Here is a 13626-nt window from a genome sequence, read left to right on the forward strand (position 1 = left end):
AAAGGAAATGGAACAAGATGCGAAAATAGATTAGAAAATAATAAAGAGGAAAACAAGGAAAGAGAATAGAAGTAAGAGGAAAATCGGTAGTGTAATAGAGAGGTGATACATACGTCTTACGTACACATTACATTTATACTGCCCACCCTAATCTATCAATAAGGAGCTTCTGCCCACCCGGTCGAAAATTTCTGGCGCCGCCCCTGAACAGCATGAAACTCTACATTCGTATACAAATTACACCTCTCAGAGCACCGGAAAATATTAAGATTTGCAGTCAATCAAATTCAGAACTAACTTTTGAAATATAGATTCAGGAATCTATTTCTTTATTCTCGAATACGAAGTTATTATCTTTTAACAAAGCAAAATGTGCATAAGTGTACAAGGGCAAAACTATACAAAACAATAAACCGATTCAAACTGCCCTGTCAGTCAAAAAGAACATACAATGGCACTGACAAAATATAAATGCACAAATATATCACCCCGAGACAACGGTATCAACAAGGGTTGAGGGTTCGAGGCCAGACAATAAGAAATCAAATAAATTCGAGTTGTGTACAAACGAGAGGGCCGTAGAGTGTATTGCACCCCACACTAGTTCTCCACACTAACCTCACCCCAACGAGCACCAAGGTATCTCGGGACCATGCACATAACAAAAATCAACATTGAGATTACAGTAACACAAAATGACAAATAAGCAACTACAACTCTTCAACAAGTGCCAGGGTACAACGAGTTGTGTATAGCAAGAGGGCCGTAAGGTGTATTGCACCTTACACAGGTCCCCCACACGAGCCGCACCCAAACGAGCACCAAGGAGAATCTAACCAAAGCACATTAGACATTTATACACTTCAAATAGCAAATGAAAAATGGTTCAGAATCTGGGCCGATCGGCCCGTATTTATACTCTTTTCGTCGCCACAGACGACTAGTCTTAGAATGGAAATTATATACGCAAAAGCGTGTAAAAACCTTAATATATAATAATAAAATGCACAAAACACGCAGTAACAGTACAAAATTATAGAATGCATTTTTCAATTAAAACATTCTTTAAATAATCTAAAACTCTACCAGAAAACTATAAAAACTAATAACGTGACGTCAGCAACAAGATTAATATATACAAGGTGGGACTGTATACTTTAACAGTGTGACGTCACTCAAAGATTTCGGAAGTAAATAAACTATAGAATTAAATCGAAATCTGTAGCACAAATGGAACGTAAAATACTCAAAAACAATAGCATAAATTATCGCGTGCTTAAAACTGTGTACGGGATATGTCCTTTCATTTCCACCGTAACACATACACACGATTCCATGGTGAACCAAACACGTCACGTCAAGCTTCTTACATTGAGTGAAGTGTTCGTGTAAATCACACACAGATACGGCACCAACACAACAGTTCGGCACAATTACAATGTGCAAGGGCAAGCTTCTCCCAACTAAAAAGAACACTGTTCATATTCCTGTAGTGGGAAAATGAACTTCCTCTCGATCTAGGCGCAACCACAAGGGGGTCCCAGGAAGGAAATTTCACAATCAATCAATCCGGAACGGAACCCCTGACGTCATAGCGCGCTGTTCTAACCATTCCGCCACGGAGATTGGCTCTCTTGTCTCGTAACTAGCAAAGCTCATTTATTAAGAGCAATGAAGTATGCCCTGTGGTTCGGACTCCATTCTAAAAGTGTATTCTGTTTATCGTAATTGTAAAGTTCTTCCAAATGTAAAAACTGGTGTGTGGATTGACGGATATAGCGGGAGGGGCAAAATAAAAGTATTAATAGCATTATCATCATAGTACAACGAAAGAGAGAAATGTTTGAGCTATCCTTTTCCTTGCTGATGGTAAGAGAAAAGAAAACAAAGTTGAGCACAAATGTATTAATCGGAACTAATATTAGAGGAGAAGGTCTAAATATGGGCGAAGGTTTAAATATGGGTTTTGGAGTTAACTCAGCGCTCCCGGGTGCTGCAGCCTGGCAGAGGCTATTGGAACTGGTTATCTGTCAAGGACAAAGGTTGCGGCGCCAATTCGCAAGAGAAAGTAGTGGTGTTTCGGCCTTGGACGCTGTTACAGAATTGCGACATCCGAAAACTTTTGGCAGGTATGTTTTAACTCAGCGTTTTCTGGATTCTCATCTGCTTTCTATAGGTTATAATATTAATGGTACATAAAACAAATGTGGGCTTCTATAATGCCATGATTTGTTTGTGAAATATGTACCACAGAGAGCGAAAATAAATTGAAGAAGAAAAATAGCGTGATGGTCTAAATATGGGCTATGACATGGTGTCTAATGCAGAGATCACATTTTCAACAAATATTTGGATGTTTATCTTAATTTCGATTTTTCCCATTCTGCGTGATTTTCAAAACAACAGATTATTCATAAATATGAATTTATAGTGTTTTAGCGATAAATGACTGTTTTTTAAAATTTTAATTGCTTTTTGTGATATTGCCACTAGTAGCCCATGTTTAGACCACAATTTTGAAATACATCATTTTACCATTTTTTTTGGAAATTGCTTTCTTTTAAAAAAATAATGGAGACCTTCTATACTTTAGCATGCTATTACATTTAAGTATATATTTCCTATATATGCATTTTAAAGGAAGGTGCTTGATATATTCATTTTTTTCCACCCCAAAATGACAATATGAAAGGGGGGGTCCATATTTAGACCTTTTCCTCTACTAGACACTTAAATAACTCGACACCTGAAATTCAATTCGGTACTTCTTAATTACAAGGCAATAACTTAACTGGTTTACTGATAGGACCAAAAGAGAAAAGCACGCCCGTACCAGGATTTTTAAGGGAGGGTCCAGATATCCGAAAATGTGTGTGTATAGCCTATATGTATTGGGTCGGTGCATAAGTTCGTAGCGTTTTATAACATACGTTAACAGGAATACAATAATTAATTAACACATGTACACAGGTGGTGAGACACTCAGTTGTTTTTGAGATGAAATCAGTTAGCAAAGTTTCAAGAGCAGCTTCATTATGAAATACTTCCAACTGCTGTACTTGATCCTCCTTTAAATTCGAAGAGCAGAATGTGCCGAAATGTTCAACTTTATCCATTTGACACTCCCTCTTGTTTCGTCCGCAAAATAGACAAAATGTGCTTAGAATTAGAATACAATGGTGGACAAGGAACTCTTAGCAACGCACTGATGCCAACCTCCCCAAAAAAACAGCTACGAACTTATGCACCGACTCAATACATTTGAGAAGAATTGAACTGACCGATACACCCCCTCCCCTCCCTCGTCCCAACAATCAGCCACAAAGTCGCTTAGAGACGGGCTGTCACCTGGCTTAGTGCTTATTGTTTACATTTAATTCTCAGAAGTATTCAAATAGATGTGAGTTCCGCAAATTAACAATATTTTCAAATTTCCTTTAATTTCCCTATACCGGCACCATTGAACTGTCCCATGATAATTCCATGTTTAGAAAATAAATATATAAATTAAATTATACATATTAGCAATTATGATTATAATAAAGAACTCTAAATGTGAGTTCACCAAAAGAGACGAGACATTTTCGTCTGGTAGCTAGAGTCGAATTAGTTTCGGAACATCTCCAGCAGACTGTGAGAATCTGTCTAGCGAGCCTAGTGGGCGTGTAGAACCTGAGCAAGGTTCTTAGCGGTAGGTTCTGGGTTGAGATGACGTCAGCGGCTCGCTTGGTTAATTGGCTGCTTAGTGAGTTGTGACTCGTTCCGAAGCTTCAAATGCATAACAGCTAAAGATGTTAAGGAAATAAGCTCCCTCTACCCGCGTTTGGGTGCTAAAACTGGGAAATGGGCAAGGAAAGTTTACTTTCTCTTGGTAGACAAGGCTTAGCAATAAGAAGCCATAGTGCAGGGGCAAAAGCGAAGAAAAAAAAAGTGAGGGTAACTGCCCCTCCCGCTCCTAATCGCCGCCACTGCTGGTAGCCTTGCATCAATGGTTACGAAACTAAAACTACCCAATATTGCAGAGTGCAGACTCCTGGAGACTGCCTCTCCACACGACAAACACAATCATTTATAGAAGGACAAAATTGAAATTTTTACAAATTTAAAAAAAAACTCGATGTTATTTCCCTAGCTTTTTATAGGTTCACATTTAAATATTTCATAGTTCGAGCGGGGCATGGCCCCCATAGCCCCTCCACTGGGTACGGACCTGAGAGAAATTTCAGAAAATATTTCAGAAGTGTGTGACAGTTTCCCCTGAAAAAATAAAACCTCAAGCTCATACCTTTGTTTCAGTAAATCGTTGTCCAAATAAATAACTTAGAACCAAATACTACATTTCACGAAAATATACTAATGCTGCCATATTATGATCAAAGGGTCCTGGGTTCGTTACTTTGAAGGTCAAATCCCGGTTAATTTATCTGACCACAAACTGGGCTTAACACAAACCCTTGTAACTATTTTGATTTGAATATACACGAGGTTTGGGCCATAAGTCATGGCAACAATGCACATTGCATTTACAATGTTATGTCTTGTAAGGTTAGCAGCATATTCTGCGCCCCTGCCCCCTCCCCAAAATCTAGATAGACCTGTGAATGTGTGTGTGTGTGTGTGTGTGTGTAAGGGTGTGAACCTACTGAACGTGGTTGCATATATTCAGGAAACTACTAGCGTCAAACCACTGTGTTGTGAGCAGTGGCGTGCCAAAGGGGGGGGGGGTTATAACCGCCTTCCTTTGGCCCAGTAGTTCTAAAAAAAAGAACAAAGGTAGGTAAAGAATTGGCGAAATGAAGTGTACATTACCCCTCCCTTTCGAAAATCCTGGTCACGCCACTGGCTGTGAAAAAACTGGTTCTCAATCAATTGTGGTTAAAAATAACTGCAGTGACTACGAGACATCTTCGTTCTTCAGAAATGACATTGATTTGAGTGCATTCCTCCTTTGTCAATACGATGCAAAGGAAAGCATATTTAGAATTTCGTAATTGGCAACCGTTGCACCCAAACTAAAGCCGATTGGAGGATCTGGATTTCTCCATCCATTTTATCCCATACTTTGTAAAGTAATTTAATTGCACCTCTAACGAGCTAGACGTTGTACTCTGCTTATTTGCAGTTCTATTCCTATTTTTGAAACTTACGTTTTGGAAAACGGTGCGATGCGTCGTCGCTTTATAATCAAGAGGTCCCGGGTTCGATACTCCGTGGAGGCACATAGTTCGAATCCCGTCCCGACCTGGGTATGGATGCTTGTTTGTGTCGATTCAAAATTTCATCACATCATCACTCATCCCCATCTTCACAATTAGCCAAAAGGGGCAGAAAAGCGAAGTAAAATAAACCAAATCAGTAAAGCAATACATTAAACTGTAGGCCCAGTCCTGACTAGCATATCTGTGCATAAAGTGGACTTAGAAAACAAGGACGATCGGCCATATTATATTATTTGCAGCTGCATGGGTAGTTTTAAGATGGAAAAATTCAGTGAATATAATCGATACCCAAAATAATATAAATATAAAATAAGTAACGAATGATATTTTTCCTTTGTAGATTTATGTCTCTTTTCTAAATGGAAGTAACGTAGACACATCATAGACCTGTGTTTCCTGTTTTTCATTGTGTTTAGAGGGTGTAGTGGTAATATCGTCGCCTTGTAATCAAGGGACAAGGGGTACCTGTTGTTGTAACCGGTTGAGGCACATAGTGGTTCGAATCCAATCCCGATTAGCATATATGTTTATAAAGTGGTCTTAAAACAGAACCAAAACTCCTCGTGTGTGTTCCTAGACAAGACCAGACACTCAGAATTGATTTTCTCCGATTCTGTATTTTGAATGAATTCTTATAACCTCGCCAAAGTGAACGTATATTCTATCGATTCAGTATAAAATTAAAATGTAGTAACTCGGAAAGCACACATTTAGTTGCGTGTGTACAGTCAATCCACTTTTGGCTCTAGCGCGCTTGCACACACACCCTTCTTTTGAAGGGGTAGTTTTCCGCGACAGCGTGTTTTTCACACGCCAACCTCCCGATAAGAAAAAGCTGTTTAATCTGTGAAATTATGCTAAATGCTGATGAATTATTATTATGATTATTTTTAGGATGAATGTAGTTTTAAGTTATGCATCTATTTTTCGAGATGAGTTCAACATTGAAGCTGGAGAAAGATTGAAATGATTCATTCGTCGACTACAAAGCGGAACATTTGTTTTATTTGTGCCACACAACTTTCTGCTGATTGTTGCCAGGAAATGTTCCAGAGGAGCAAGTTGTATTTATTTATTTAAGTTTGGGGGACCAACAGGCATTTAGCTGCCCAATTATAGGTCTCCGCTAATTACATTTAAAAGTTACAGCTACAAATATACATGTCACACACATTCAAGCAAATTTGTGGTTGATTACATTATCAGATGACATGCTAATCTAGCTAGAATATGCTCAGTCGAAAAAAATCACATTATATAAAAGTAGAGCAGCGAATTATTGGTACGTAAGAAAAGGAAAGAAATAAAAGTTTGCAAATTATGTTAGATTTTCCCATTATGCAATCACAGACTGCTAGTTTTAGCATCATCATGCTAGGGTTGGCATCGCTGCACTTCTTCAAAACAATTTCCAGCTAAATTTATGGCTTGGGTCGGTGTCCTCTTTTTCAGTGTCCGAGGCGAAGGGGGCTGGTTCCGACTCTTCTTGTGTCGAGGGGAGCTCCGGATGCATACCCACCATCGGAAGGTCCTTCCAGGAAATTTGTCGTATTTTGTGTTACAATTCGGATTGGTTTAATTATCAAGTAATTCATGATAATTATTGAGTCCTGGCAACGCTGGAATGCTGCAGTTTCCCAGCACATCGCGTAGATGTCGCACGTACAACGCAAGAAACATGACAATCGCTCAATCAGCTGACGCAAAAAACAGTTCTACATTTTGCAGGTGCATGTTGAATGGCAGACAGAATCAGTATATTCTGTGAAAGTTGGCTATTGGATTCATAATGAGCGAAAATGTGCTAGGAATTTGCATTATTATGATCCATTTCCATTTGCGTTGTTTGAATGCAATAAGAAATTAATTCGACAGCAGACATTAACGTCAATGTGTAGCAATCGAAGGAAATTATCGATACTTTGTATCAAAAATTATTTATCCCTACCCCCCTTCGCCTCCCCATATTTATTTATCCATGACTTTGCTACGCGTGTTTGTAATCAATAGAAACTGCTTTATTCTTCTAATTTAAAGCTATGACAGTTTTCCTGTTCATAGTGCGCCGAACGTTTTATAACACACACAAGTAAGTATAATTCATTTCTCTGTGGATAGATTATTGCAATTCTAAACTCCAACTTCTTTTCAATATTTGCTGAAAATATTTCAACATTCCTGACATTTGTTTCCTTCCTTTTTCTCGATATATATTCAAAGATATATACTCTCCCCCCGCCCCTCTCCCCCAGAATAATCTATGCGACACGGTTAATAAAACTTTCACAAGATGAAGATATTTAACACCTTTCGCCACGGATGTTGTTTGTGGTTGTCATTGTCCACATTTCGTTATCGAAAATGTGAAAGAGAATTTTAAGGATGCATGTTCAAAGATCAGATTTATTTTCTGTGTAAATCTGAGTATAAACTTGTTTCATGGCCTGGCAAGAGTAGCAGCGAAAAGTATGGCGTCTGCTCCACCAGGACGAGAACGAGAATACCAAGAAAAGTTTCAACACCTGATTTCTAAATTTAGTAGCTTGCTAAATGGACGTAGCGAAGGAGACAGGAAACAGTTGAACATTTTATTAGATGAACTGAACGCTTTAGATTTGAAAGCATTTTATATAGATAATCCCAATGTAAGATTTAAATTTAAGGGCAAGGCAGATTTCCTCAATTGACAGTATGAAAATTGAATTGATATTTTTGAAGAGAGTAAACTAGAAAAGTATTGAATGAACGTTGATTGTAGTTTTCAGTAGAATTACCCATTTTTTTTAATGATTGAATTCTTTCTTTTCTTGGTTCATTTATGGAATGTTACTTTATATGTATTATCCGGTGTTTTGATATAACTAGTTGGGGTGAAACTTTAAATTTATTGCCCTATGTTTCGATGTAAAATAAGTTAATTATAATTTAATGAATATTAAAGATTTGTGTTGCCCAAGAAATTACCAAGTTCTCCAAGTAATTACCTCTTGATCAAGAAAGTACGTTACTAACATTTCTTCTAAGTTAAAAGAAAAACTAAATCATTTGGAACGACATTCAATGTGTATAATGCATCTCATTTTCTTTATGAGAAAGAGGAGAATAGTACATACACATGTGTGAATTTGAAAGATTTGTGTGTGCCACTATACTACTTCAGTTTGCCGCAAAAAATTTATCTTTCTCCACAGAAAGCTGTGCTCATTATCAACCAATGCTGCTCCTTTGTCCCACCTTCGGATACATTTATGGTTGCCAAAGCATGTCAGCTTTTCTCGAATCTTATTACAAAGCAACATGTAATAGTGGAAGGAAAAACATTATCATTGTCAGTAAAATGGTGTGTCGAGTCACTGAAACATGGTGGGGAAGTGGCGGTGGCAGATATTCTTGTGTTGCTCGAAGTTCTTGTGCGTGGAAATGGAAGTCGGATAGAAAAGGTGAGTTTTTTAATCATTGATGATGATATATTTAAATGCTGCATATAAATATAAATATATGTGTGTGCTGGATGATTTCTGCAGAGACAAGTTCTATACACAATCGTTTTCTACATGAATTGATTCAGATTACTTAGGTGACCCTAGCATGAGAATTCTGTCTACTGTTTTCAGTGGATCTATGGGTGTTTTGAAACACCTACTGTTTTCAGTTGATGAACTGTACTGCTACTGTGTTCTACTGTTTTTAGTACCCCCACTGTGTCTACTGTTTGCAGTAGCCAAACTGTACTACTAATGTTTTCGGAATAAATTTACAATACCAAAAGTATCTCCAATTGCTTTGAAATTACGCATACTCACTAATTTCGACCTCGTAATCAAGAATCTGCAGTTAGAACTTAGTGGTCACTTCGAGAAATTGCGAAATTACGTAAACATATTAACACTATGATTGTAGATACACTATTATGGTAGCCATGTTTGATGATGTGAACAAGTGAAGTTTGCTACCCGTTTCATGGAGCGTTGATTTGCATTTGAGAAAATGGCATCTTGTGTAAGTGGAAAAAATGTTTGTCCCACAAACCACGGTGAGGTTAGGTTAGGTTAAGCAAACATAGTAAAAATTAAGGGTCATCATAAACATAGTTTTGAAACGCTAATCATTGCAAGAAATAGTTGTTTTCTTCATAAATCAAGGGTGTTTACTCCGGTGACGGACCCACTTATTTCGTCTAGACGTGACCACCAATTTTCAACTGCAGATTCGTGATTAGGAGGCCAAAATTAGTGAGTATGCCGAATTTCAAACAAATTGGAGATACTTCCGGTATTGTAAATTCCCTCCATGTTTTCTACTGTTTTTAGTAGCCACACTGTGTGTTCTGTTTTCAGTAGATGAACTGTACTGCTAATGTTTTCTACTATTTTTGGTAGTTCAACTGTGTCCACTGTCTTATGTAACTGAACTGTACTCTTAATATTTTCAGTAACATAAATGTACAACAAACATTTTTTATTGTGTTCAGTATTTTGCCATGCGAAACCGTACTATTATCAGTAATGAAAAATTTATTATCTATACAACTGAAAATACAGTGGAAATATATAAAACAACTATAATAAATGTTTGGTAAAGCCTGTGAAATTTGCAACTTAGGAATACGGGGCCGTACCCACCGTACCACCTCGAGAACTACGTTGAAAGTTATATTAATCGATAGATTTTGATGTTTTGTGTAATATAAAATTAGTTTCAGCGTGCAGAAAACTCAAATAACGTAGATATTCAATCACAAAGTGTGACCCGCTAAAGCAAAAACCCTCCATTTCAGAGTGCTTTCATCTCTTTTTATTATTAAAATCCTTTGTGTACACACTCAAATAGCGAAAGAACATGTCTATAATAACTATTGGTACCAAACCTAACAATCCTAACCTAACTACGTAAAATTATAGTTCCTGTTGTGGAATGTCGTTTTGGGTGCTGGATTCACTTGCACGAAACCTTCAGGCTGTTCTTCTTCAATGTAAAGTAACACGCTAAGGTAACAGACGTACTTTATTTCACAGTAACACATTTCCGCGAGCTAACATAAAGTGTAAACGTTCATAAACAACAAAATATTGATATACCATGCAAGATGTTTCACTTTTTCTAAGGGGTACAGAGGGTCAAGGGTACCAGGAATACTTTCACACAACAGAAAAAACAAATATATAAACACTTTTTTAAGTGTGTAGCTTTATTGTATTAATATGAAAAGCACTGAAAATTTTATTCATAAAAAGAGTTGTAGTAACTTATTCTTTAAGATATATCTGACTTCATTAGTATTCATTAGAAAAATGGTAGAAATTCAGTTCATGTACTGTTTTTCCAATGCACTTCAAAATCACTGAAAATATGGTGTCAAAAATTAAAGTATCTATTCTTGGAGTCATTTAATGATTTTATAATATATTGTAGCAAGAATTATGCATTATTATTCACATTGTTTTTTCAGTAGAGTGGCCCTACTCTACAGTAGCCCTACAATTGAGTTTCAGTGCATTTCATGGTACACAGTAGAAGGCATTTGAAAACAGTAGAAATTTCCAGCATGTGTTTATGGTGTTACTATGTTATATGTTTTAAGTAGGTTAGGGTTTAAGGTATGGTTCCAGTTTCATAGATCGGAGAAACATTAAAATCAGATATTTTGTGTTTCGCATGGTTCGTACTTACCAATTGTGTATTGTGGAACATAGTTCAAGGTGCCATTATGCTTTTCACACGAAAACAAACACTTTTTCTACTAAAATAATGCATTTTTCTAAGTGCTACTGAACGCACGTAACGGTGCTGTATCGCTTACTTTGCGAATGATATCGCTTCTTTTGTTTTCGAATATCGGTGTTTTCAACCTTCTTCACCGAAAAATACCTACTATCGTGTTTGTCACGTGTGCAAATTGTACATTATGCACGGGTAGCTGACTGATAGCCCCACGAACCATTCCGATAAGGTTAGGTTTGGTTAGGTTAGGCAAGTATAGTTTAAAAAAAGGGGTTGGGAACACTGACATGATTTCCCGGTCAAATAGCTACCACAATGAAAGAAAATACCTTGACTAACGTTGGAAACCTTAGAGAAACTCATTTCCGTAAGTAGTTTCTTCTGTAAAAATGAAGAAATGTGTCTCCGATGTATGAAACTGTTACCAGGGTTTGCTTCATTTAGTATTTATACTCTTTACGTCATCTCATTTTCCATTAAAAAATAAAAGAAAAACATGTCTCGGACAGTAGCTCCTTATGAGCACAGTGACGTGTACAACCTGCTTTTTATGGCTTATTTTCTCAGATATTATTAATTTTTGCATCTTCAAAAAACATAAATTACCTTAACGGAACTTCAGTTCTACCCCAACTTGTACAAATATTTACACAATCAGAACATTTACACATACACCTCCTTGCTATAGAGCAACCACAAACAAAAATACCTTCTGCTAAAATCCTTCGCGCACCTTCTCCTTGATCTGTTCAGCACAGGCCATAGGAAAGCATGCTCCACTCTCCCCCTCCCCTCCATGCAGGAGTACGGTGCACAGGAGTCGCAGGTCTGCACAGGTTCATTTGCTGCTAGTTCCACTATAGATGAGCAAAAGTTAAGGGTGAATGAATTGTTCGTTTTCCTCATTTCGGTTATTTTATTTCACTTTTCTACCTTACGGTGCAATCGCAATGTTGAGACAGAATTATGCATCCATGCCTTAACCAGGGTTCAAACCTGGAACCTCAGGCTTTGTATCATGTTACCCTGACCACTCTGTGTACAGTTTTATATTGAATAAGTACACTAGCAGCTTCAGTAAATGTTATATTGCCATTGTGACGGTATTCATGAAAAAGTTAACAATTATGTTTAAATACATTTTTTTCTTCTCCTTGAAACAGGTTCACGAATTAATAGGAGGTGATGGCATTCTAATTTCACTGCTCTCTGATGGACAAAAGAAAAACATGAAGCTGGCAACTGCAGATGAGATTACGTACCTTGCAGTGAGATGCCTGGAAGCCGTGGTATTTGTTAATGACAATGATGTTGAAGGCTTAAGCGACCATGAACTGCAGACTTGCATCCAAGTGTTCCTTCAGCAATTGAAAGGAGAAGACTTAAAAAATGAAGAATTACACTCGAAGGTAAGTGTAAGTCAACCCTTTCTGGATAAGTGACGGGCATTGCTCATCATAGAATTACTGTTCAATAAATGAGCGATGGGTGTAGCCAATCATACACTATAAAATTCCATTGTGAAACCACGGGCTTTAATTGCACCGTGTCTCTTGTGCACGTGTGTTGTAACCGCCTCTTTCAAATTTCAACTCGGCTATACAGCATACGCTTTTAGAAGGAACATGAGTTCAGCCAATATGCAGCCAGTGATCTTGTGTTGTTGCCAAACTAACTGCTAGCGGAAGGGAAACACAGTGTGTCCAATATTCAGCTTTTTTATATACAGCGTGTTTCAAAAAGAATATACGTATTTCGCATGCATATATTTATTAAACTTTAAGACATACGAAGATGAAACTTGACACACATACTTACGAACCTCTCAAGTTCAGATTACAGATGTTCAATATGTCCTCCAGCAGTGACACGAACAATATCACATCGATACTTAAATTCCTCCCATACTTGGGCAAGCATGTCCTTCGTCACTGATGTTACAGCAGTACGGATCTGGTTCTTCAACTCTTCCAGGTTCTGTGGGAGTGGTGGTACATAAACATTGTCTTTAATGAAACCCCACAGGAAGAAGTCACAGGGTGTCAAATCCGGTGACCGTGGAGCCCAGCTGATACATGCTAAGTCGCCAGCTCCTTGACCAATCCAACGGTTCGGTAGAGTTTCATTCAGATAATCACGCACTTGGCGACTCCAGTGAGGGGGTGCCCCGTCTTGTTGGAAAATGAAGTTGTCTTCGTGCAGCCTCGGAAACAACCAGTTTTGTAACATAGAGAGATACTGCTGACCTTTAACCGTGTTTCCATCAAAGAAGAATGGGCCGTAAACAGATGATCGGGATATCGCGCAAAGCACATTCACTTTGGGCAAATCTCGTACATGTTCAATAAATGCATATGGGTTCTGTAGGCCTCAAATGCGAACATTATGTTTGTTTACCTGACCACTGACATGAAACGCAGCTTCATCACTAAACACGATGCGTTGTGTGAAAGTGTTGTCATTGTCAATAGCATCAAGAATCTCGTTACAAAATGCCACACATTTGCGTTTGTCATCAGGACACAGAGCTTGTAACAGCTGTACCTTGTACGGCTTCATAACCAGCAGACGTCTCAAAACACGCCAAATTATTGTTGTAGGAAGTTGTAACTCCCGACTGGCACGACGAGTTGATTTTGAAGGGCTACGTTGGAAAGCAGTTTGAATTCGTGCAACATTTTCTTCA

At 37.9% G+C, this 13626-nt stretch overlaps 1 protein-coding gene across 1 annotated transcript in view; it reads left to right on the forward strand.

The window, feature by feature from the left end:
• Positions 1–7687: 7687 nt before the first annotated feature.
• LOC145988505 (HEAT repeat-containing protein 6) overlaps positions 7688–13626 on the forward strand; it is a 58357-nt gene continuing 52418 nt past the window's right edge. The window contains exons 1-3 of the mRNA XM_083123372.1: positions 7688–7864; positions 8411–8659; positions 12104–12349. Coding sequence (XP_082979498.1) covers positions 7688–7864; positions 8411–8659; positions 12104–12349 — 672 coding nt within the window. The remainder of the gene's footprint in view (positions 7865–8410; positions 8660–12103; positions 12350–13626) is intronic.

This window comes from Lepisma saccharinum, chromosome 6 (assembly GCF_977018435.1).
Source record: "Lepisma saccharinum chromosome 6, izLepSacc3.1, whole genome shotgun sequence".
Lineage (NCBI taxonomy): Eukaryota > Metazoa > Arthropoda > Insecta > Zygentoma > Lepismatidae > Lepisma > Lepisma saccharinum.